This window comes from Schistocerca serialis, chromosome 1 (genome assembly GCF_023864345.2).
Source record: "Schistocerca serialis cubense isolate TAMUIC-IGC-003099 chromosome 1, iqSchSeri2.2, whole genome shotgun sequence".
Taxonomy (NCBI): domain Eukaryota; kingdom Metazoa; phylum Arthropoda; class Insecta; order Orthoptera; family Acrididae; genus Schistocerca; species Schistocerca serialis.
In genome coordinates, this window is record NC_064638.1 from 286,803,357 (window position 1) to 286,831,300 (window position 27,944).

Below are 27,944 nucleotides of genomic sequence, written 5' to 3' on the forward strand. Positions count from 1 at the left end.
TGATGATATAGAGACAGATGATAAATGTGAGTATCTAGCAAAGTTTAAGAAACTGATAAATATATGTAATCCCTGGTAGGTTGCAGGAACAAGAAAAAGACCAGGACATACCACAGACAGAGACATTAAGAATGGAAGCTAAAATGTGTTGGAAGTATTCACATAGTACATTATTTGTTGGAAGTGTCAAAAACTAAAACATAGTACTGAAAATCATCGCTGTTCGTTGCTTAAAAAGCAGACCAAATTTTTGTTACACAATCCATGATGACCATACAAAGGAAATGGGAGTGTGGAAATACAGTACTATTGTGGTTACATTTTGATATGTCTTGTACAATAATAATTTTGTACACTTTATTTTTCATTGATGTTCGAGCAAAACATTTTATTTTCTTTCTTAGTTTTATAATTTTGTTTTTTTTCTTATTTTTTTTTAGCTGAAAGACACTATGCATGTTTACTTAATAAAAATTGGAGCCCTTTTGACTACAGTGCTTGTCTCATCCGCAGCATATGAATCCCATCAAACACCAAGGTAATAAAAGGTAGCTACCATTATCTTTTAACAGTATCCCATGACTGAAATATGTGAATAAAAATATATATTGTTTTACAGTATACAAGATTCTAACCACGATAACTTCCAATGGTCTGAACTTGGGGCATTTGAAGCAAACAGAAGTCGACATGGTCGAATATTTCACTTCACAAAAGAACCAATAAATATCAGGGTATGTGTAAAAATTCAGTTATTGGTAGTTCATAGATGAAGAATAGTTACAGAGATAGTACACTTAAACCAGTATTTCTGGAATATTTATAGAATGTGAGTGGAACTGGAGAAACTCATATTTTGTGATTTCCTTCTCTTATATAAAAATTCATTTGATTGGTAGCAGATGTGTTCTCTCATTGTTTCTCAGCAGAAGTTTTACTCTATCAGATACAGTCATGTAATGTTCTGAAAATTCAAGTCAATTTTACTACTTCATGCCACTTCTTTCATATGTCATTAATTATTAGCCTTGTTGTTGTTGTTGTTGTTGTCCTCAGTCCAAAGTGTGGTGTGATGCATTTCTCCATGCTACTCTACGCTGTGCAAGCCTCTTCATCTCCAAATAACTAGTGCAACCAACATACTTTTGAACCTGCTTACTGTATTCATCTCTTGGTCTCCCTCTACAGTCATTGTCCCCGCCCGCCCTACACGCACACGCACTTTCCTCTGTTACTAAATTGATGACTCCATGATATCTCCGAATGTGACCTATCAACTGATCCCTCCTTCTAGTCAAGTTATGCCACAAATTTCTTTTCTCTCCAATTCTATTCAGTGCCTAATCATGGGTTACATGATATACCATCTAATCTTCAGTATTCTTCTGATGCACCACATTTCAAAGGGTTCTATTCTCTTCTTGCCTGGACTGTTTATCATCCACTTATCACTTCCATACAAGGCTACACTCCACAAAAATACCTCCACAAAAGGCTTTGTAGCGCTTAACCTACATTTTATGTCAATAAAGTTCTCTTTTTCAGAAAAGCTTTTCTTGCCACTGCCAGTCAACATTTTACATTCTGTAGGTTTTGGCTGTCATTTGCTTTATTTTACTGCCCAAATAGCAAAGCTAACCAGCTACTTTTATTATCTCATTTTCTATTTTAATTTTCTCGGCATCACCTGATTTAATTGACCTATATTTCATTTCCTTTGATTTGGCTTTATAGATGTTCATCTTATATTCTTCTTTCAAGGCTATGTCCCTTCCATTCAACTACTTTTCCAAGTCCTTTGCTGTCTCTGACAGAATTACAGTGTCTTTGGCAAACCTCAAAGTTCTTTATTCCTCTTTCAAATTTTTGTTTGGCTTCCTATACTAATTGCTCAACATACAAACAGAGTAACATTAGAGATAAGCTACAATACTGTCTCACTTGATTCTCAACCACTGCTTCCTTTTGTGCCTCTCGATTCTTACAACTTAAACTAAGTTTGACATGGACTAGGAAGGGGAAAGTACTTTACGATACTTAGGATAGGACCACACTAACATGGAGTCTATCTACAGTGCAATTTAAGAGCATGCACAACGAATATTTAAAATAAAACAAGTCTTTGATTTAATAATATAGGGTGAACCTTTTTATAATTATAACAGACATATATGTATCTATTTTGCATGTACTTTTCAGCTGTTTCAGTAGACAGCTGATGCCAATTAAGTCAACATTCACCTCTCAGACCGTATGGCATTCAATTGGCAAAACCACTAGGAAATTTAAAAGAATGGTTAGTGTAATTCTGGCAGTTTGAAGCGAATTCAGTTTTGCAGAAAGCATATTTGTTCCATGGTTCATTTCATCCAAACCAGGATCCATGTATTTTTTCAACTTCCTGTTCAATTCTTGAACTCCTGAAACTGGTAAAAATCATTTTCAGATAACTTTATTCATCAACAAGTTATTCTGGAAAATGTACAAGGTGTCTTAAAGATGTGTAAGACCCGACAAACAGCTCATTGGCTCATCATACCAAGATCACACAGCCACTGTGAGTGTTTTAGTGGGCAATCAAAGATCACACAAACAAATGTATTTTTTAAATAAAGATTAATTTTTATAAAAATATTTTTGGGTCTGTTAGTAGTGCTACCATTAGTTGGAGACAATTCAAAAAATTTGTCAACATCCCTATTACAACATTATGCTGCCTGTAGCCATCACTGAGTGATAATCTAGAAACAAAGCAGAATTATTACTGTAAAACAGTTTTAAAACAGGTTAGTCATTTCAGTTATCTGAGATGTGATCTGAGATGTGATACAAGTATGACAAAAATATAGACAGAAAAGTAGCAAAATTTGGAAATAAATGTGGAACAATAAACAGGAACTTCCAAAAAAAGACACAATAAATAACACAAATGAATTTTTATGAAGTAGTAGCCATAACCACACTAGTCTATGGAAGTGAATCATAGATCATTAACAATCCACAAGAAAGTAACATCCAAGCAGCTGAAATGAGATGTCTTAGGGCTGTCAAAATGCTGTACTAGAGCTCACACATTAAGGAACAGAGACGTTTGCAAGGAACTAAACATAATTATTTCAGAAAAGAAAACTGAAGACAACAGAAGACAAAAGGAGTTAAAATCTTGACAGAATGAACTGTGGAAGGGTAGTCTGAAATTATAATCCAGTAAGTCAAAGAAATCTGGAAGTGCCGAAGAAGAGATGAGTGCCATAACAGGCAGAGGCCTAATACTTGAAGTGCAGACAGAGAAGAAATAGAATTTTATGGAAATAATGAGAAATATGTAAATTCTCACTTAGGCAGACACAGCAGAACAAATAAATTTCCTCAAGCTCATACATTCAAATCACATCTGTCATAATGCGACTAAAAGGTAATCTTGGTTGGTGTGGCATGTCTGCTAAATAACTGAAAATTAGAATATGGAATAAAGAAGTTGGGATAAAGATTTTGCCTCATATTATCAATAGAATTTGACCTAATTTGTTTATTCATAGACAAGACCAATTTTAGGAAGTCAATAGTTTTTATTTATAAAAAATTTATAAATGTAAAATATTAATATGAGTTGTTTCCTTTCCTTCACATCACATTTTTCACACACACACACACACACACACACACACACACACACACACACATGTGCACATCACATGTTCATCCATGTTCCATAGACTCCCAATAAAAGAAAAGAGGACCATCACTGATGTGAACCTACTCAAAGAATACCATACTGCAGTTGATTAAAACAGGCACTACAAACTCATTTTATATTATACCAACTATTGAAGAGTGTTGAGGTGGATCTGCTTATGATATATCAGAGAACTGAAATCAATCTACCTTTTTTACAGTTAAAAGAGCTAGAAGTGAATATCTTATTCTAAACATAGTAAATATTCTAACCACAAGTACGCATGGACTATGACAGATGCAACACTTTATTTCATCTAGAAACTACTTGGTACAAGAAGAAACTTTCCACAGGGTGGCTACACTACTAGTCTAATAACACTAGTCAGAAAGTCAACAAATAACTGAGAGCAAGGCTGTCTGAGCCTGACTCCATTGCTGTTGGCTGACCAGTAGAGTGCATTGTGGACAGGCTGTGCATGCACCCATGAGTGGTGGCCTCTGACAGTTCTAGCATCCACCAACTTCTGTGTTGTACCTTACAACTGCATGCCCATATCTCACGTGTGGAAGCTATGTGGGTCACTACACCCCTCCCTGCTCGAGGGTGGGGCTTTCCTGATACTCTGGGCAAGGCATGTGCAGATGCAATGTGGAGACCGTGTCCACATCCGTGGAAATCTTGGAGGTTAGAGAGGAGAGAAATTCCCAGTCACTAGACACCTTAGCATACAAGTGAAAGGCCCCCAACAACCTTCCATCAGAGCATGAGACAACAGGACCAGTGAGGGGCAGCCAAAACAGGGGTCGCTGGCGACAGTTGGTGGCAGTGTGGAAGGCAGAGGTTACTCCACTGCAGATTGAGGTCATGCAGGAGATACTGAAATAGTGAGATTTATGTGTAGTGGCTGGAGGGCCACCAAAACTGCTACCAGAGGTTGTGAAGTCGTAGCATTATTGGGCGGAGGCGCTGATGTGGATAGGCAGCACCCTGTGACCGCAGCACCAGAAAAGTGGTGGTGTGGTTGGGACAGGGAGGGAGCATCTACCCAGACACACACCTGATGTCAGTGGTGCCAGGCCTCCCAGTCTCCAGTCTGGAAGATGTAAACATGGCTGCCATTCTCATGCACAATGACTGCCAGTAGCCAGCAGGGGTGCCAACCAAAACCACACACCCAGACTGCTGTTCCTGGTGGAAAACTCAGTACAGTAGAACGTAGAACATAACAGTGGGCAAGATTGCGGATGGATGAAGTGGAGCAGCATCCGTGACTGACACCCGTGGGGAATCTCGGCAGTTCTACGGTAACCAATATGAGTCATCCAATAGGCTGTCAGAAAGAATTGTAATGCCTTCTTGATGGGGAAGTCCTGCACATAGTTTTTCATCTGAGGCTTAAGGGTGTGAACCATGAGCTCGGCTTCCCCATTAGACTGGGAGTGAAAGGGAGAGGAGCAAACATGGGGAATTTCTAACTGCACACAGAAGTTACAAAATGCCTTAGGCAGAAACTGGAAGAGTTTCCACAAAAAAAAATTTTGGGAGAGCCTGAATAGTGACTCTGGGAATGCTAGAGGAGCACCGGACCGCATATGAAAAACACTCAATGACAATCAGCCAAAAAATGTTCAGAAATAGACCTACAAGATCCACATGGATGCATTAGCAGAGCTGGGTTGCTGGAGGCCACAAGGAGAATGAAGCCTTGTTGACTAGCACACTGGAGACACACAGCAACCAAATGCTCCAGCATCCAGTCAATGTTGGGCCAGTACACATGTCTGCGAACCAAGGCTTTCCTGCAGGTAACACCCTCAAGACCCTCATGTAATAGCTGTAAAACCTCCTGCTAAAAACTTCCAGGAATAACTACCCTGGGAGCTGTGTCATCCATGGAGAGGAGGAGGACCCCATCTAAGACTGAGAGATGATGGCACATTACATAGCAGTTATGAAGCAGATCAGAAGTGCAGCCCAAAAGACAATGGGACCAACAATACTACAGACAAGGTTAAGTACCTGATTGAGGATAGGGCTGGGCACTGTTGCCTCGACAATTTGGGCACTAGTGATCAGAAACCCATTTACCACTCAGCAGGAGGTGATTGCCAAATGAAAACCCATGAGCTCCTCTCAATCAGACTTGGCGTCTGGGCCAGAGGGTAGCCGGGGTAAGGCATCTGCATTAGCATGGCACCTAGTGGGGTGAAAATAAAATGAATGTCATAGTAGTACTTGGAGAGGAAAAGGGTCCATCACTGCAACATGTGGGTCACATTAATGGGGACCCAGGCTGATGAACTAAATAATGAAATCAATGACTTGTGGTCAGTAATAAGTTGGAATTTGGTGCCATGCACAAACTTGTGAAATTAGGTGACTGCATACACAATGGCAAGAGTCTTCTTTTCAATCTGAGGGTAGTGGACCTGTGCTGAACTGAGAGTTTTGATGCAAATGCCAGTGGCTGCTCCAAGCTGTAATAGCCAAATCCAATGGTTTGTCAGGATCAACAGTAGCTAGACATGACACCAACCTCAGGCATCCCTTCAGCATGCTGAAGGCCTGGCTGCTTGACAGAGACCAAATAAAGGAAGCAATCTTGTAGAGATGGAGGTGGAGAGGATATGCAATGGTGGATGCCCTGGGAATGAACTAGTGGTAATAGGCGATTTTACCCAGAAAGGTCTGCAGTTCCTGCAGTGACGAAGAATGCAGCAGATCTGTAATGGCCTGATGAGACTCTCCATGGACCTGATACTCTGCTGTGAGATGATGTGGCTCAGATACAGAAGAAATAGTTTGAAAAATCTGGACTTCAACAGATCATGATGCAGATCCACATCCTGGATTTTTTGAAAAGGGTCCCTGAGACTGTACAAGTGGTCACTTGCAGTATACACAGTAATGAAAATGTCATCTAGGTAGTTGAAACAGTGCACAATAATGGACATGACATGTTCCAGATATGGGAGGAAGAGGAGGGAGCACATGCCACACAAAAAATCAACCATTGTTACTGATATAGGCCAAAGGGCTTATGGAGCTCATGATACACCTGGACTCCTAATACAGAGATAGCTGGTGATACACTTTAGAAAGATCAAGTCAGGAGGAGAATTAACCCCCTGCAGTGCAAAGTTGCAATTTACCACAGGGGCTCTTCACAATGACAAGGGGTGTGACCCATTCTCTAGAGGAAAAGGGAACCACAATCCTGAGAGAGATGACCCAGTCCAGCTCTACCTTGACTTGAGAGAGTAGGGCTATCGAAATCTGCCTAGCATGAAAAAATCTAGGATGAGTTGACTGATTCAAGGGTGTGTGGTCTTGAAAATCTGTGGTGCACCCTAGGCCTTCCGCAAAGATATCCTGAAATTCTGAACACAGAGAGTCCAATGATTGATAGGGGACTTTGGCAGACACCAAGTGAATGGAGTCCATGACTGAAAAGCCAAATGCCTGAAAGGTATTGAATCAGAAAAGGTTTGCTGAATAGCAGTAAAGGTGATAGGCTGAATCACTGATCTATAGGTAATTTTAGCCATGAATTGGACAAGCAAGGGGATTTGCTGTTTACCACATTCCCAGAGGCACCTGTTTACTGATGACAGCAGTGGAGAGCTGAGGCCTGAATATGTTTGGGCATTAAACAGGGAAACTGGCATGCTGGTATCTACTTCCAGGTGCAGCTGTTGCAAGAGTGCCGAAACCTTGACAAAAAGCTTGTTGGAATCCTAATAGGGAAATGGCCTTGACGATTCTTCCTGGATATGCATATCCATGTTCTCTGAGGCTGCATTCTGTGCAGTTGAGTGGCAGACTACTGCAGTGTGGCCTTTTTATCAACTCCTATGACAGATGGCCCAATGTTGTGGACACTTTGATCTTTTATGTTGGGAATAAAAAGATGAGGCAGCTGGCACACATTTGATGCGCTGTGTGGAAGCCATTGCATTGGCCATCTTGCACCACCATGGTGTTGTCCTCCCCAGATGTAGTGGATGCAGCCAGGCCATCCTGTATGACCATTTCAACTGCTGACCAACAGTGTGTGAGACCTCATACAACTGGGCAATTGACAAAACCTCTTTGAGTGAGGGTTTCTATAATTGGAGGGCCATTGACAGACTTCCTTATCGTGAACAGGCCAGGCACAAAAATACTGATGGGGCTGCTTCTTGCTTTAGTAGAATTCAACCCTAGCTGCCACAAGAGCATGTGGCAGTGATAACAGAAAAACTACAATGAACATAAATTGTCAAATGACAACGATGAAGGTTCCTGAAATGGGGCCAACTGCTACAATGCCTGATAAAAGGCATGAGAAATCCATGACAAAAACAGTGCATGACATACCTCTGCATCTGTAACATGGGAGGTGTGTTACCGTAGGTGGTGTTCATATGCTTCCCAATCTTCCACTGCCTTGTCAAAAGGCGGGAACATAGGAGGAAACAGAGTCAGAGCCAAATGTCTAGAGAGCAACTCCAGCTAAGCCTGTTGCATGACTGTGATGAGATTCTTCTGTTTTGGAACAAATATTCATAGCAGAGACTCCATGTCACAACAAGATGTGAAAAGCAACTACACAATGGAAAACACATGAAAATATGATCATATTCATTGCCAGTGTATTCTAACCACAATAACATGCAGAAAATTATGGACCCAATGCTTTATTTTGTCTAGAAACAATCTGAACAGAGTGGAGGCACTTTGCCACAGAGTGTCTACACTACTAGTGTGATAATACTAATCAGAACGTAAACGTGTAGCCGAGAGCAAGACTGGCTGGGCACAACTCTATAAGCTGTAGGCTGGCCAGTTGAGTAGCGTAAGACGTAACATCCCCTTTATTCCGGGGGTGATTGCATGTATCGGCATGCGGTTTTCAACTTAAAAGAGGGCGGATGAGGATTTACCTACATAGCGTAGGCCGTGCAAGCTGCTTAGAGCTTGGCAACTCAGCCCACGGGACGTGCGAGGCGTGTTTAAAGTCTGCAGCCACTTCCGACCGCCTCGACCTTCAATCGTACAATACTTCCCAGTGTCTTTTAAGCAAAGTTTGAATCACAATGGCAACATGCATTACATCACTATACCCATCTTTTCCAGAGCGTTCGAATGATGGTAAAAAAAGTATAGCGTCCCGTTTAAAAAACATGTACTTGCCTCATTATCTCGGTCAATATAAATGTTGTGATTATTGTGCATGTTCCAAAGTATGTGCCCCATAGTCGGCTATGATTCTCTGAACACCACTTGTCAATACATGTAATCGCCCCTCTCACCCTGTATATAAATGATCTAGTAGAAAGTGTCGGACACTCTTTAAGGCTATTTGTAGATGATGCAATTGTCTATACCAAAGTAGCAATGCCAGAAGATAGTAAGAATTTGCAGAATGACCTGCAGAGAATTGATGAATGGCAGTTGACCAAGAACATAAATAAATGTAACATATTGACATAAGTAGGAAAAGAAATCCACTACTGTACAGCTACACTATTGATGACAAACAGCTGGAGACAGCATCTACTGTAAAATATCCAGGTGTAACTATCCAGAGTGACCTTAAGTGGAATGACCACATAAAACAGATAGTGGGAAGAGCAGACACCAGACTCAGATTCATTGGAAGAATCTTAAGGAAATGTAACTCATCCATGAAAGAAGTGGCTTATAATGCACTTGTTCGCCCAATTCTTGATTATTGTTCATCTATCTGGGATCCCTATCAGGCAGGACCGCTAGAGGAGATAGAGAAGATCCAACAAAGAACAGCATATAGAGAAGATCCAACAAAGAGCAGCACCTTTTGTCACGGGATTTTTTAGCTGGTGAGAGAGCATTATGGAGGTGCCAAACGAGCTCCATTGGCAGATGTTGCAAGAAAGGTGTTGTGCATCGTGGAGAGATGTACTATCAAAATTTTGGGACAGCACTTTTCAGGAGGAGTCAGACAACATATTTCTTCCCCCCACATACATCTCGCATATTGACCACGAGGAGAAAATTTGAGAAATTAAAGCCAATACAGAGGCTTACCGACAATCATTCCTACCACACACTATTTGTGAGTGTAACAAGGTTGGAGGGATCAGATAGAGGTACCGAAAGTACGCCACACACCATTATGTGGCTTGCAGAGTATGATTTAGATGTAGATAGACTGAGAGAAAAATGACTGTCTATATGCCCCTGTACAAGTCCCAGTTTCTCATATCTTATTTTGTGGTCCTTCCTGTTTGAGTTTCCAAAGTATTTTCATAATACTTGTCTGTTGTTTGAACCTACCAGTAACAAATAATCTAGCAGCCTATTCCTATATGACTATCTGCAGATACCTGTACATCTACATATATACTTCACAAGTCATCATATGGCGTATGGTGGAGGATACCCTGTACTACTACTAGTTGTTTCCTTTCTTGTTCCACTTGGAGATATAACAAGGGGAAAACGACTGTCTATATACTTCTATACTGTCTATATACTTTACATAACCCCTACTTTCTCATATCTCATCTCCGGCATTCTTACGCAAAATGTATGTTGGCAGCAGTAGAAGCATTTTGCAGACAGCTTCAAATGCCAGTTCCCTAAATTTTCTCAGTAGTGTTCTGTTCAGTAATATCCATTTGAGGTCCTGAGGCATCTCCGTGCTACTTGTGTGTTGTTCAGACCTACTAGTAACAAATCTAGCAGTCTGCCTCTGAGTTACTTCAAAGTCTTCCTTTAACCTGACCTGATGTACATCCTACACCCTCGAGCAGTACTCAAGAATATGTCACAGACTACGTCACCCTAGCAAGCTATATACGATTTCCTTTACAGATGAACTACACTTTTCTGAAATTCTCCCAATAAACTGAAGTTGATCACTCACCTTCCCTACCACAATCCTCACATGCTCATTCCATTTCATTTCACTTTACTGTGTTATGACCAGATATTTAAATGAAATGACTGTGTCAAGCAGGACAGTACAATGCTATACCTGAACATTAATGATTTGTTTTTCCTACTCATCTGCATTAATTTACAATTTTTTTATATTTAGAGGCAGCTGTCATTCATCATAACAATTAGAAATTTTATCTAAGTCATCTTGTGTCATCCTACACTCACTGACCTTTGACACCTTCCCATGCACCACAGCTTCATAAGCAAATAACTGCAGATTGCTGCCCACCCTATCGGCCATTTATGTACATAGAAAACAATAGTGGTCCTATCACATTGCCCTGCGACACTCCTGTCGATACCCTTGTCTCTGATGAACACTCGCCATTGAGGACAATATACTGGGTCCTATTTTAGTTAAGAAGTCTTTGAGCCATTCACATATCTGGGAACCTATCCAAATGTTCATACCTTTACTAACACAGTGGGGCACAATGTCAAATACTTTTCAGAAACTCAGGAATATAGAACCTACATTTTGCCCTTTATCCATAATTCACAAGTTATCAAGTGAGAGAAGGGCAAGCTAAGTTTTGCACAAGCAATGGTCTCTAAAACCATGATAGGCAGCACATTTGTGTAACTGTCTTCATTTGTTTGTTGTTTAATAGCATGTCAAACAATGTTTTGATAACCTACCAGCTTATGGCACTATTAATAATTATGGTTAATGTATTCACACATTATTTTCCATAAACCCCATTAAGAAGAAGAGCATTCAGGGGCAATGTATCATTCAAATTGCACATTAACAGGCAGAATCAGTCATGCACACAACTCCTATGAAGTATACTAACAACAAATTGTGACACAAGGTCCAAAAGTTCTGATAAATTATAGGGGGATTGGCTTTGTTTACCAGGATTTGGCAATCTCCAGTTTCCTGGCTGATATCATCTACTGTTATAGATTACACTAAAAAAATAAAACTCTACACTGAATTCGCAGCAGGGATGCATAGACTATATGGAAACTATTTTTACTTCTAGTATTGTGGTTTTAAATTCCATAGTTCATCTTATATTCACTCTTGTTATTGACTATAATTTCCATCAGGCAGAAAATGTGTTGACACTCAAGTGCAAGAATGTCAAGCTCTCTGAGGAGACTTCTGAGAGATATTTGATTATCAATTACATAGAATATTTTTACTACATGTTTCTGCAGAATAAATCCTTTTTTTGCTTTAAGTACATGGCCCCAGAAGATTGTGGTATATGACAGTAATGAGTAAAAGTGTGCAAAAGAAAAATCTTTTCAATTATTTTGTCAGTAAGTTTAATTAACATAAATCAGTCCACGGTCTGTTACACTCTAACTCTTCATTCTGCAGCACAGTTTTGATTAAAACTGGACTGTTCATTGAGAACACAATAAAAATTTAGACAGTAAAATGTCTCTAACCCAAAAAAGCATCTTGTTGTGTCAGTCATGACATTCTACTGAAGACATTATGCTTTTGTGAAATACATGGTTCAGTCCGTTCTAGGGTCACCGCCTACTTAAGAAAGAGGTTCGAGAAAGTTAAGCTGTTCAAATATTCCACATACTGATGTAGTATGTTTTACATTCAGAGATTACAGTGGGCACTTTGTAAGGTTAATGTTTTTGCTCTATGTTAAATTTAGTAGTAGCAGCAACAGTAGTAGTAGTAGTAGTAGTAGTAGTAGTAGCAGCAGCAGCAGAAGCAGCAGCAGCAGCAGCTCATCCATGGAACATTTTTGCAAGAATATTGGACATGTCCTTGCACTTCTGGTTATGAAGGGAAAAAACAGAACTGATTTACATAATACACCATGGAAAAATTATCTGCACAGTAGAGACAAACAAATGATTACAATTTCAAAAAAATGTTTAACTTATTCTAGAGGAAGAGCTACACAAACTGTGATCTGGCAACCTTTCTGGCCAAAGTATGGTTTGGCAAGCATGAACACAAGCAGTAGAAACTCTCACCATGTGTGGGTGGGCATTATCTTGCTGAAATGTAAGCCCAGGATGGCTTGCCATTAAGGGCAACAAAATGGGGCACAGAATGTCATTGACATATTGCTGTGCTATAAGGATGCTGTGGATGACAACCAAAGGGGTGCTGCTGTGAAAAGAAATGGCGAAAAGGCACCTAAGACCATCATTCTTGGTTGTCTGGCCATATGGTGGATGACAGTTTGGTATTACACCATGTTTCCAGACACTTCTTTGATCATGAGGGCTCAGTTTGAAGCGGGACTCATCACTAAAGACAATTCTACTGGATTAGGTGAACCTCCAGGCTGAAGATAAAAAAAAATGGCTCTGAGCACTATGGGACTTAACTGCTGTGGTCATCAGTCCCCTAGAACTTAGAACTACTTAAACCTAACTAACCTAAGGACATCACACACATCCATGCCCGAGGCAGGATTTGAACCTGCGACTGTAGCAGTCGCGTGGTTCCAGACTGTAGTGCCTAGAACTGCTCGGCCACCCCGGCCGGCACTGAAGATAAGTCAGGAGATGCCCCAGACATTAGTGTGATACCAACCTGACTCACCCACTGTACGGGTGGACAACAAGGAGTGATGGGCTAGCCAGAAGGTCACAAGATGTCTCCACAGTTGAGAACATTTGGAGCATTATAGGCAGGGCCCTCCAACCAGCTTGGTATCTTGATGATGTAACACACCAATTAGACAGAATCTGGCAAGATATCCCCAAGGAAGACACCCAACAACTCTGTCAACCAATGTCAAACCGAACAACTGCTTGCATGAGGGCCTGAGGTGGACCAATGCAGTATTGACTTGCTTAATTTGTGAAGCTCTTTCTCTTGAATAATTCATCCAGTTTTAGTGAAACTGTAATCATTTATTTGTCTGCACATGTACATCGCATCTATCAATTTCTGTTCCATTCGAACAATTCATTCACGGTGCATCTTTTCTTTTTTCTTTTTTATTCTTAGGGTGTATTTACAGATCTAATTTGACAAGAACAGGACAAGTAGTTGACTGGGAACTTAGGGTAGAAACCATCTTGGCATATTTTAGGGAAACTATAATAACGTAAAGCAGGATGGCCAGTTGGGATTAAATCCCTCCAAATATAGGACCTATGTATCAAAAACAGTGCAATCTTGTCTGTTTTACCCCTAGTGTACAACACAGTTTTGTTCATACATTTTTAGAAGAAGTTGTTTCATAATGTAGAAAGCTAGTGTTACTCTGTTCATTTATTTCCCAACATCAGTCTGCACTGTTTCCACAAATTACTTCGTAATGCGAAAGAGTACTGCTGTGCTATTTACTTCTTTCCACACATAACTACACACATTACACACTATTTCATTAAGTACAAGGCTAGTGCTAACTCGTTCATTCATTTCTCAGCACACCAGTCACAGCGCACACTATCAGCTGACACCATGAGGCATACTCAACAGTTGTTACCAGATGGTACAAGCAAAGTCGCTAGGCCAAGCACAAAGGCATCAACAAAGGAAAAAAATTAAAGTGTGTTGTTACAAGTGTTATTAAACACTTTTGCACAAGGAAGCTAAGTTTAAAAGTCTTAAAACTATAGCTAAATATAAAGTCTTTAAACTATAGCTCAGTAATATTTTGTAACATGTAAAACACTCCATCTTTTATTAATGTAGTAGACCAAAAAATATGTATTTTACCTTAAAAGTATGATGTAATACCTTACAAAATTTACTGGTGTGGTGATTTAATAACTGTTTGCCTCACAGGTGGAACTTGGGTTTGCTATACCATTTCTCTCAATACCTGTGGGAGGTCACCAACAACCAGGTTTGGGCCAAGTTGATGTCAATCTAGGAGCATTGACAGCAGGTGGCATACTTACAGCAGCATCACTTATCTTCATTCCCAAACTGTTCAAAGGACTTTCACCTGAAATCACATTTGGTCGCAGTAAGTGATATGGAAGATTTTATTCAAAATTAAAACAGTGAAAAATCTAGCATTACATAGCTTACATTAATTTAAACCAACAAAAATAATCAATTTTTGTTCTTTGCAAATGACCCATGACACATTTCTGTAGATAAATAGAACAAAAATCTGCTTCAGTTGCCAATAATTTCTTATATATTACATTCCCTTGTCAGCTGTTGAGACAGGTGCCCTGATTGCCGGCCTATGAATCCAAGTGTGCGTTTGGCATGAGTGTGATCGCTCATGGCTGACTGGCACAACTGACACTCATTTATGTTTACATAATTATTTAGTGGCACCTGAAGATGATGCTTTAAGTTTGAAACTGGTTGTGTAAAAAATAAGGAATTACTGGCGACTGAAGTAGATTTTTATTCTATTATTATCTTCCTCAGCTGCAGGAGTTCAGCTGATGAAACATTTGCACTTCTGTAGAGTAATGTAGGAACAGTTGTTACTTTATATACTTCAAATAATTTATTTACAAAAAGTTACAGGTAATTTTATTTTTGGTTCCCCAAATCAAAAATTTCCTTCTTAACTGAATAACTGTCTCTCATTTGCTGCAGATGTACTTCCCTAAGCCATATGGTCCCCTCACTCCCTCCAAGTACTAAGGCCAAGTGGCAGAGGAGTGAAGACCTGTTCTCACCTGCCTGGATACCCAAGCACATTAAACATTAAAGCACCCTCTTCCAGGACACAAGAATGCGTACCAGCTCCAAATTGAATCCACATAATGGCTTAACACTGGAGACCAGTGTGCCAGCCAGCCTGAATGTGGTTTTCCACATTCCTGTACCTAAAAAGGAGAACATTCAAATTTCTCTCTAACATCAGAGAGAGACTAAAAATGAGCTTTCTTCAGCTGTCAAGTGAACTGATACACTACCTGACCGATAAAGGCCTGTATGCTGTTTCTGTGCAAAATCAAAAGACAGATCAATGACATTTGTGCTTGCAACAGTGTGGGCACTCCAGAACACAAATTGTGGGACTGTGCACTCTACAAAGACACAGCAGGTAATGCCAAGGAAAATTTCACAGAACATTCAATCCACTTGATGGTATGCTGCCATCCTGGCTAGATAAGATATTTTACAGATGGCAACCTCTGAATGAAATGATTTTTCTAAAATTTATGTTGGGTTGGTGCAACTGATCATGGATGTGTGGATTGTAAGATGTTACAGGGATTCATGGCATTGCTAGTCACAATGGAAACACTGATAACATATGCCCAAGCAATGCCACAGATAATGGCTGTTGACTGGGATAGCATGAGGGCAAATCCAGCAATGGGAACAAACATCAACAACATAGATGCACTGTAATAAATGAACATAAACAAAACAAAAGGTTATTCAAATGAGTAATTAATTCATACATATATTACTATCCACAAAAATGTAAATGTACGGCCTATGTTAGCTTCCTAAATAATAGGCTGTAATTGTGAAGAAAAAATAAATAAATAAATAAACTTTACGAGAAGATGATGACTGTGACACTCTTCAAAATATCATGATATCTCAACATTTCCATCTGACTGGAAACCCAAGAACTTTTCATTAGTAGCATCTGCTGCAAAAGCCAACATTTGATGTTCCTCTTCACTCAATTACTTCTCTCCGATCATTTAGACTTCCATACACCCTCTGTCGTTCTCTATGGTAGTGCTACTTTATTATGCTGTTCTTTCTATTTTCTGCCTCTCCTCAAAATTTCTTTTTCTGTAATTTATCATGTGTGGACTTTACGTTACACTTCACACGAGCCCATCTTTATAAAACTGAGCAAGCTTTGTATGTAATAACAAATTACTGAAATGCCAATAATTATGCTAGGGTCTAAAAATGATAAAAAAAAAGACACAGTGACATGGTTTGTAACATCATGTAATGAACCCAGGTATTAAGAGCTTCACCATTTCAAATGAAGCTGAACATCCAATAAGTTACTGAGGTAATATAGCTAGAATGTTCCTGATGGTACAGCTATTGGCCTAACTAGCAAACTGTGCTGAATAATACTTGAAAAGCAAACATATTCCATTAAAACACAGCAGAACATGATCCACAAGCTCTGCAGGAATGTCACAACTTGCAGAAACTCCAACTCTGTGTCTTGAGATGAGTTTGCTTTGTTTAAAGATGTGAATTCCTGAGATACTTAATACACACTGTGGATGTTCCATTAAGCTGACAAGGGAAACTCCCCATCACTTTCCCCTCAGCTTTAGTGGTAAGAAGGCCCAGTGGATAGCCCATCAAAAACTGAACTCATGTCAAACACAGAAACAGGAAGAAGGTGTACTGAACGGTGAAAAAAGAAGCAAAATAGTAACAGTGAACAGCCCAAGCTCAAGCTGTGCAACATAAAGCAAATTGCAAGAACCATGGTACTGCAGTTTTGTGGCCACAATGTTGGACTGCAAAGAGGAAGATCTGTATTCAAATATCCCTTGTGCCTCTTTTTTTTTTAGAATTATGAAATGTCCATCTGGTCATTCACATGTCCATTAACTATATTCAAATTTGTATCTGTGTTATGGTGTAAAGTCTGTTTGCAACAGCAAGGCATAAGGAAGAGACCTCAAGACGTAAGTACCTCCTGTTTGTTCTACACAAGTACCACATGTTATGACTCTTGTATTCTGTTTAGGATGTTTTGACTCTTGGATTCCTTTCTTGAGATGCAGTTTGCACCTGTTTATTTGTTGTTTTCATTTCTTTGAGAGGTGTATGTGGCATCTCACCTGCTCTCATTATTCATCACATTCTCTTGCGATGGTAATACATTCTTACCACATGATTCATATTTTACAACCAGTATACAGTATGACAATTACCAAGACTACTGAAGAAGAACAGACATGCCAATGAGCAGACAGACAGTTCAAAATTTTGTGAAAAAAAATTACGGGGCACAATGGAGATCTGAATACGGATCTCTTGCTTTACAGTTCAATACCATGACCACACAACCACAATTCCATAGTTCTCACAGTTCACTTGATGTTGCACATCTTGAGCTTGGATTATTCACTGTTTCTGTTTTGCATTTTTTTTTTCACAGTTCAGTGCACCTTCTTCCTGTTTTCATGCTTTGTCTGTGTTCTGTTTTTGATGAACTATTCACCGGGCCATTTCATCACTAAATCTCAGGGGGTTGTGATAGGGAGTTTCCCTTGTCAATAGCCATCAGGAACAGATATTCACTTCTTGGTTTCCTTTACGGAGCCTCATACTAAGCCAACGTTGGGTTGGAACTGGTATGGCATATTCTAGTGTTCATGGTGAACCAACCATACCTTTATATAGGCTATTATTACGAAGAGGTCACTACTTCCAAAGGCATTTTGACACTACATCTACATATACATCATACTGTGCAAGCCATCTAATGGTGTATAGCAGAGGGTACATTTTGTACCAATAACTGAGCCCTCCAACCCTGTTCCATTCGTGAATAGTGCCTGGGAAGAATGATTGTTGGTAAGCCCCTGTATTGGCTCAAATTTTCTCCTCATGGTCATGATGCGAGACATATATAGGGGGAAGTAACATGTGGGCCTACTCTTCCCAGAAAGTGCTCTTTCGAAATTTTGATAGTAAATCTCTCTGTCATGCACAACACATCTCTTTTAATGTCTGCCAATGGACTTTGTTGAGCATTTCCGTAATGCTCCTGTGCCAACTAAATGATCCTGTGATGAAACATGCCACTCTTCACTGGATCTTCTCTCTCTCTTCTATCAGTCCTATCTGGCAGGGATCCCAGATAGATGAACTTTACTCAAGAATGGGTTGAACAAGCGCCCTGTAAGCTACTTTCTTCATGGATGAATTACATTTCCTTAAGATTCTTCCTATGAATCTGAGTCTGGCGTCTGCTTTTGTACCTAAAAAGTCCAACACAATTTTCCACAGCTGTAACATGTGATCTTGTATTAACTTTCTCGTGTTGGCCTCAGTTCCAAGTATCTTCCAGACTTCCATTTAACTGCCTTTCTTTAACCAATAAAGTTCTCTCCTATTCCTGATTTCTAAGCCCAGTGGGCATATTTCTAGAATTACTAACAATGCATCATTTAGGGTAGTGTATAGGCATCCTTAATCTCTGCCAGTGCTGATTTCTCTGTGTTCCAGATGTAGACACACAATTTATTTCTCACAGGGTTTCCCTGGCCCTTGAAGCTTTAGCGGGTCCTTTGCAGAGCCAATACTGTCTTGTGTCTTTGGCGACAGCTCGAAGATGGTTCTGATATCACATTTTCTATGTGGCCTCAATATTTTTCATGAGAGTGATCCCCTAGAGGGTAGAAAAGTGATTCTCTTGTCTCCTTCCTGGATTGATGCATTGGTTCTTTCCTTGGAGGCTAAACAGGACCCTAGTGCCCACACCAAGTGGAGGGGACAATCACCCTTCAAATATAAATATAGGGACACCTGCAGTATCTCGACACATTGCCAGAATATTATGAATACGACATTCTTTGAAATGTCACAGTACATCATCACTGCCACCTGACTGGAAACAGCTTTTCATCAACGATGGAAAATTTTCCATAGAGCCGTGTCTATAGTTATTACTCTTCTATTACTATTAATTTTGCCACTATCAACCATTTTCTGATAAGCATATTACCTTTTTGTAAGTAAATTTGAAGTAACAAAAAATAACAAAGGAGCTTTCAGAACATATTTTATGCCTGAATTCGTGATCACAAAGAAAGTACATAGTTTTATAATTGGAAACAAAATTGTGAATATGAAATTATAAGAGAATTTTTATATTAATTGTATCATAGACAACAAATTTTTTCGTGCATAGTTGAAGAAGGGTACAAACATCTGAAAAATATTTCATTCAAAATTTCTGCCATTCTTGGCACTGTTACATTTTTATACTGGAAACTGTTATAATTGAATATGTTATAATTATCTACTAAATATTTTTCTGTCACATATTTTTTGCACTTTTTTAAAGCTAGTATTTTGTTGAAGCAAGAATAATTATGATGCGTATCCCTTCTACACAAATTGCAGGTGAAGAAGAAGCTGCTTACGAGACCAACGCATTTTCTCGTATAGACGATGTACTGCAACAGCACAATATAAGTTCAGCTGTCTGCACACAGAGAGTGACATGTTGGATCATTGATAATGCACTATCTAAAATCAAGGAAGGAAATGCTGGTAGCTTTGAAAAAATTATTGATGGAATTGTGAGGTACGATAGTAAAGCTAAGTTTGCTTAGTCATAAACATCAGTGTACATCCATTTACTGAAATATCTCATTCTACAAAGTTCATAATTTTTAACCATCTTCATTCAAAAGCAGTGACATATTTTCCATGTGAGTTTAAAGTTAAATTGCACACTTCAACATGCTTTCTGTGCACTTTATCTGTCATATCTCTATTTGCATTACTTTCATTATTCAGTGTTATGCTTGTGTGTATTGTCCCTTCCAGTCATTAAAAAGGGTTCATCTGATACTTATAATAAACAAGAGATGGAATTTCTGGTCAGTACTTATCTTCTAGCGGCCATAAACAATAATCATATCATATCACATCGGTATTTACCTTCAGATTGCAGAATACTTAGTATTGACAACAGACACATACAAAAGTAAAAGTGATGAGATTGTCCTTTCTTTTGGAGCAGAGAGGTGGTAGAGTGGGGAAGGTTAAATAATGAAAGGCAGGTCACTCAGACCCCATGGTAAGAGGAATCCACCTCCAGTAAGGATAAGGGCTGGCAAAGACGAAGGGGAAGGAATCAGAGACAGTGGAGGGTGAGAGGTGGTAAATTGGTAAGACTGCCTCATCCTCACTGCAGATGGGTTCCTCTCAACCTAGAGTCTGCATGACCTGCCACTTTCATTCCAGGGCACAGTCATTGGTAAAGACAGACTACGGGGAAGAAAAATGAATAGTGGAATTAACAAGTACGTGCATGACCCACCACCTTCATTCCATAAATGATAAGGGCACAGTCATTGGTAAAGACAGATTAGGGAGAAGAAAAATGAATAGTGAAATTAACAAGTACAGGGTAGCACAGCATAAAAAAAAAAAAAAAAAACAGGAAGTGGGAAGGGAGAGGAATGAAGATGGAAAGGGGAGGGGAGGGGGGAGGGTTGTGTAGTGAGAAAGAGAGAGGGGGTATGTGTTAATGAAGACTAAGTCCAGGAGGATGTTGGGATGAGAGGATTTTTTGGAGGGCAAGTTAAAGTCTCTGGAATTCAGGGAATCTAGCCTTGAGTGGGAGGATCCAAATGGCCCATGTCTCTTTGGTCAGGCTGTAGAGCATGTTTGACAATGGGGCCACTTCTTCTATACTCATTCATACTTTGCATGTCACTGGTTATACAGGGTGTGTGGTTGTTATAGGTACATATGTGAGGGATGAGTAGCTGACAATGAAACAAGCAAAAAACCATAATAAACATAGGTTCATATCCTAATGGTTTCCTTGATGAAATGAAATGATTGTATGGCATTATTAGACAGGAGACCCCATCTGGAGTTGTTTGGCCGCCCAGTACGAGGCTTTTTATTTGACTTGTGTGTCGATGATGATGAAATGATAATGAGGACAATTCAACCTCTAGTCCTTGAGTGGATAAAATCTCTGACCCAACTGGGAATTGAACCTGGACTTTTTGTGTGGCGGTCTGCTGCACTGACCACTCAGCTACAGAGGTGGCCGGTTTCCCGATAATAGAGTATTATGACTGAGTACATCAGTACCTTATAACAGAGTCCCCAAACACATTATACACTCCTGGAAATTGAAATAAGAACACCGTGAATTCATTGTCCCAGGAAGGGGAAACTTTATTGACACATTCCTGGGGTCAGATACATTACATGATCACACTGACAGAACCACAGGCACATAGACACAGGCAACAGAGCATGCACAATGTCGGCACTAGTACAGTGTATATCCACCTTTCGCAGCAATGCAGGCTGCTATTCTCCCATGGAGACAATCGTAGAGATGCTGGATGTAGTCCTGTGGAACGGCTTGCCATGCCATTTCCACCTGGCGCCTCAGTTGGACCAGCGTTCGTGCTGGACGTGCAGACCGCGTGAGACGACGCTTCATCCAGTCCCAAACATGCTCAATGGGGGACAGATCCGGAGATCTTGCTGGCCAGGGTAGTTGACTTACACCTTCTAGAGCACGTTGGGTGGCACGGGATACATGCGGACATGCATTGTCCTGTTGGAACAGCAAGTTCCCTTGCCGGTCTAGGAATGGTAGAACGATGGGTTCGACGACGGTTTGGATGTACCGTGCACTATTCAGTGTCCCCTCGACGATCACCAGTGGTGTACGGCCAGTGTAGGAGATCGCTCCCCACACCATGATGCGGGTGTTGGCCCTGTGTGCCTCGGTCGTATGCAGTCCTGATTGTGGCGCTCACCTGCACGGCGCCAAACACGCATACGACCATCATTGGCACCAAGGCAGAAGCGACTCTCATCGCTGAAGACGACACGTCTCCATTCGTCCCTCCATTCACGCCTGTTGCGACACCACTGGAGGCGGGCTGCACGATGTTGGGGCGTGAGCGGAAGACGGCCTAACGGTGTGTGGGACCGTAGCCCAGCTTCATGGAGACGGTTGCGAATGGTCCTCGCCGATACCCCAGCAGCAACAGTGTCCCTAATTTGCTGGGAAGTGGCGGTGTGGTCCCCTACGGCACTGCGTAGGATCCTACGGTCTTGGCGTGCATCCGTGCGTCGCTGCGGTCCGGTCCCAGGTCGACGGGCACATGCACCTTCCGCCGACCACTGGCGACAACATCGATGTACTGTGGAGACCTCACGCCCCACGTGTTGAGCAATTCAGCGGTACGTCCACCCGGCCTCCCGCATGCCCACTATACGCCCTCGCCCAAAGTCCGTCAACTGCACATACGGTTCATGTCCACGCTGTCGTGGCATGCTACCAGTGTTAAAGAGTGCGATGGAGCTCCGTATGCCACAGCAAACTGGCTGACACTGACGGCGGCGGTGCACAAATGCTGCGCAGCTAGCGCCATTCGACGGCCAACACCGCGGTTCCTGGTGTGTCCGCTGTGCCGTGCGTGTGATCATTGCTTGTACAGCCCTCTCGCAGTGTCCGGAGCAAGTATGGTGGGTCTGACACACCGGTGTCAATGTGTTCTTTTTTCCATTTCCAGGAGTGTAATAAGTATTCCACACGGCCAGAGTTCATGTGATAGCAGGCTCCAGTACGTCCCCTTGTTGATGCTCGTAATTGTTCAAAAGTCCCAGGCTGGTTCTAAATGCACTGACAACAATGCATGATGTGATTCCAGAGTTCATTGACACTAGCAGCATAGCTGGAATACACAAAAGCTTTTAAATATCCCCATATAAAAAACAGGTTCAACTTGGCAGGCAATAGTAGAGCTGGACCATGGCCGATATACTTATTGACAAAGATTTGTGCCATGCATTCTCAAACAGTCACATGAAAGTGTGCTGGTTCACCATCATGCATATTTCATGTGTGCAGACTTTCACCATAAGGAACATCATCCAAATTGTGATTAGCTTGTGTGGCAGGAAATTAAAGGTACGCATGACCAGTAAGTTGGCCAGGTAGAAAATGTTACCCTGTTAACAGAACACTAATGACACCTGCTCAAACATTAATTGAAAATATCCACTAATGAGCATTGCCTACGATAGTAGATGGATTCTCATTAGACCAAATGCGTACATTCTGAATGTTCATAATATTGTTTCAGGTAAAACATGCTCCATCTGTAAATACACATGGGTGAGGAACGTTGAGTGAATCCTTCTCACATGGTGTAAGGATCCATTGGCAGAAGACAACCTGGGCTCAAAAATCAGGGGTGGCCAGGGCTTGCACACTTCATACGTGATATGGTACAACTGTCCCTCATATAATACTCATCATAACGTGGACAACAAACAACATTCTGCTCCGCAATCCTGCTGGTACTTGTATCCAGCACTGCACCCACTTGTAATACAAACTCCTCCATTCACGGTGCCAGTACTGCATGTTGGGTTTAAATGAACTAGTCTTGCACAAGTTCTGAGGGTCCTAGTGAACACTGTTTTCTGGCTGCCTTATATGAGGATATGCTTCGTGACACATTTGTAATGTCTCCCACGCATTGCTATTGGTAGACCTGTACAACAAGATGGATGTCCACCATTTCTTCATTTCAAAAAGTGTGTGTAGCCATGAAAACTGCCTCAAATGCTACATGTGAATATCGCGTTTGCTGTTCATGTGGGAACTGGCATGTGGAACATAAGATTGTGTTTATGCTACAACCTGCATGGCCCAAAACTTAAACTGTAATTGATTGCTTTGAGGTCACTCTTTGCTTCATACCAATAAAAGTAACATACTCAACTACCAACAGTAATGTGCAAGGAGCGAAGGTGCAACAAAGACATACCAGGTGTAGAAGTATGAAACCGAAATTTGGTTGCAGTAACTAAATGTCTGTTGTTTGAAACTAATAAACAATATTTCATTAAAAATAATCTCCATTGCTATTCATACACTTCTCCCACCTCCCCAGCAGGCTATAAATGCCACATCAAAAAAAGAAAAAACCGTTCTTCCTTTGCAGTGAAGCAGTCAGCGAGTCATTTTCATACAAATTTAAGCATTGTTCAGTGAGAGCATGTCCCAGTGATGCAAATAGATGGTAATTGGACAGAGCCAAGTCTGGAGAATAAGCCGCATGTCCTAGTATTTCCCAAATGAATGCCTCGATTGTTTCCCTGACCTGTTTTGCTGTGTGTGATGAGGCATTATCATGGAGCAAAATGACTTTGTGTTGCCTTTTACCATATTCCAATCATTTTTCACATAAAGCTCGATTTAATTAGATCATTTGTTGTTGGTAGTGATCAGTATTAATGGTTTCACTACGTTTTAGCAGCTCATAATAGATGTCACCCTTCTGATACCACCAAACACAGAGCATTGTCTTCTTTCCAAAGTGATTTGGTCTTGCAGTGGATATCGATGTTTTGCCTGGATTCACCCATGATTTATGACACTTCAGATTCTGAAAATATATCCATTTTTCATCACCTGTCACTATTCAATGGAGAAACGACTTTCTTTTGTATCTGGTGAGCAACATTTCACAAGTGGTCTTTCGATTTGCTTGCTGTCTTTCATTGAGTTCATGCGAAACCTATTCTCCCATTTTGTGCAGCTTTCCCACAGCTTTCAACTGAAGACAGCTTTCTGCATCAAATTCAGTTGTTCTGTGAGTTCTTGTTGAGTTTGAGTATCATATTCATCCAATAAGGCCTGCAATTCATTGTCTTTGAACTTTTTTGGTGGTTTCCTGTGCTCATCATTTCTCATGTCAAAATCACCACTTTTGAATTTTTTGAGCCATTTGAAACACTGTGTTTTCCCAAGAGCATGTTTGCCAAAAGCTTCAACAAACATTCTTCGTGATTCTGCAGCAGTTTTCTTCAAATGATAACAGAAAACCAATACTGTCTACAAATCGTAGTTCATAGGCAGAAAACTTGGATACCGATGTAAGGAACTTGTGCTATTGCATGTTGACATTTCTCGTCAGCAGTTACAGGAAGAAGATGATGCTGCAGGCATGGTCTCACAGACCCTACACTGATGGCTAGTGCCATCTATAGGGAAATCCTGGTTTCTTACTTCTACACCAGGTAGCATTAGACATTAACAGTGTTGTAACGCTGTGTGTATGTCATATCAGGAAAACCATTTGTTTCTGGACCTATCTTTATTAGAATTATTTGCTTATTTCATTATACTCTATTTACCTCTTTTGTTTGAACCCATAATAGGCAAACATCCTGTATAAATCTTAAGAATGTGGACTTTGCTAGAAGGTGAGGGAATAGGATTTGCTCCCAGACCATAGAAAAATGTGTTCAGTATCACATATATTCAAGTTAAAAACTCATGTAAACTTATTTCAGTTTACAATGACTGAATGTGATGTAAACTGAAAAGAAATGTAAACTGAAAAGAAATGGAGCTTGAGGCCATGGAGGGAGGTGCTAGGATATGTTCTCATTTGTGCTATTAAAAAAACCGGTGTTGGGGAGAGGAAGGGGTGTTCAGATAAGCTTTTCCGTTTTCACAGATGGTATTTCTCCCTGCAGCATATCCTTTGTACCTGTGATCACCCTGGTTTCAATCTTTGCTAGTCCCCGTACTCTGCCAATCTATTCTATCCTCCTGCCCAACTTCAGATGTTTTGTATACTACTTCAAACACAACAGAAAGGAGAGATGGGCCACAGAGTAGAGCAGCAGCTGTTATTGTAAGGAAGCTGGGCAGCAGTAGAAATGATTAGCGAATGCGTAAATACAGTAAAGAGAAGTTTTACTTGATTTATAGCTTTCTCCAACTGTTGTAAAGAAACTTTATGAAAGAACAAACAGGAATAAAGTCCAGCTATTAATGAGCATTGTGCAGTGTGAAACTGCCGCTACTAATGCACAAGTGAACTGTTGAAGATTGCGACTGAGACTGCACCGTGTAGCTACCACCGGCCATCCTGTATTACAGAGCCAGATGGTGTATGTAATTGGAGCCACTGAAGGTGTGGCTCAACAGGCATGCACCATTGGATCCACTAGAATACGTGTGATCACTGTCAGTATCTGTCAGAAATGTGCATTTCCATTGCCAACAGTGAGATGCCAGTGAGGGTGGTATTGATCTATGATACCACAAGATTCACATTTTGTCAGTTACTTTTCTACTCCAAAGTAGCTTTTGCATTGTAATCCTTCATTATCTCTTTCTTCTATTCCACCCACCACATCCTCAACTTTGTCTGGTACTTCGTCCCCAAATTTCTCCTGCCCCCCCCCCCCCCCCCCCCCCGTCCTCCACCCCTCCTTCCGCTTGCTTTCCAATGTAAGCACCTGAAATTCCTCATGCATACATCTGCACTGCTCACCAATAAAACTGCAACACCAGTAATATCAGCAAATAACAAAATTTTTGGTTATTGTGCATACACTGACAAGCCAAAGAAACTGGTACACCAGCCTGTGTAGGGCCCCCGCTAGCAAGCAGAAGTGTCGTACCATGACATAGCATGGACTCGACTAATATCTGAAGTAGTGCTGGAAAGAACTGACATCATGAATGTGCAGGGCTGTCCATAAATCTGTAAGAGTACAAGGGGGTGCGGGGTGGCGATCTCTTCTGAACAACACATTGCAAGGCATCTCAAATATCTCAATAATGTTCACATCTGTGGAGTTTGGTGGCCAGCGAAAGTGTCTAAACTCAGAAGAGTGTTCCTAGAGCCACTCTGTAACAATTCTGGACATGTGGGGTGTCACATTGTCCTGTTGGAATTGCCCAAGTCTGTCATAATGCACAATGCACATGAATGGATAAAGGTGATCAGACAGGATGCTTATATACGTGTCACCTGTCAGAGTCATGTCTAGATGTACCAGGGGTCCCATATCACTCCAACTGCACATGCTCCACACCATCACAGAGTGTCCATCAGGTAGAACAGTCCCCTGCTGACATGCAGGGTCCATGGATTCATGAGGTTGTCTCCATACCCATACACGTCCATCTGATCGATACAATTTGAAACGAGATTCATCCACCAGGCAATATGTTTCCAGTCAGTATTAGTCCAATGTCAGTGTTAAGGGGCCAAGGCAAGGTGTAAAGCTTTGTGTCATGCAGTCATCAAGTCATGAGTGGGCCTTCGGCTCCGAAAGCCCATATCAATTATGTTTTTTTAATGGCTTGCATGCTGACATTTGTTGATGGCCCAGCTCTGAAATCTTCAGCAGTTTGCAGAAAGATTGCACTTCTGTCACATTGAATGATTCTCTTCATTCGTTGTTGATCCCATTCTTGCAGGGTCTTTTTCCAGCCACAGCGATGTTTTACCGGATTCCTGATATTCACGGTACACTCGTGAAATGTTCATATGGGAAAATCCCTATTCACTGCTACCTCAAAGATGCTGTGTCCCATTGCTCGTGCGCCAACTATAACATCATGTTGAAACTCACTTAAATCTTGATAACCTGCCATTTTAGCAGCAGTAACCAGACTAACATCTGTGACAGACACTTGTTGTCTGATATAAGTGTTGCTGACCACAGTGCCGTCTTCTGCCTGTGTACATAAGTTTTATTTGAATATGCATGCCTCAATGTATACACTATAGCAGGAAGAATATATAACTAAATTTGCAGATACAGAATGTAGAATTTAGTACACAGATCTTGCACCTCTGGCAGCAGCAATTGCTCAAGGCTAGCCCAGCACAGAGTTATACTGAG

General features: G+C 40.8%; 1 protein-coding gene across 1 annotated transcript in view; it reads left to right on the plus strand.

Annotated features, from left to right (window-relative positions):
- Positions 1-445: 445 nt before the first annotated feature.
- Positions 446-27,944, plus strand: part of LOC126466552 (uncharacterized) — a 52,148-nt gene continuing 24,649 nt past the window's right edge. The window contains exons 1-4 of the mRNA XM_050096397.1: positions 446-538; positions 620-734; positions 14,379-14,562; positions 19,638-19,821. Coding sequence (XP_049952354.1) covers positions 453-538; positions 620-734; positions 14,379-14,562; positions 19,638-19,821 — 569 coding nt within the window. The 5' untranslated portion in view covers positions 446-452. The remainder of the gene's footprint in view (positions 539-619; positions 735-14,378; positions 14,563-19,637; positions 19,822-27,944) is intronic.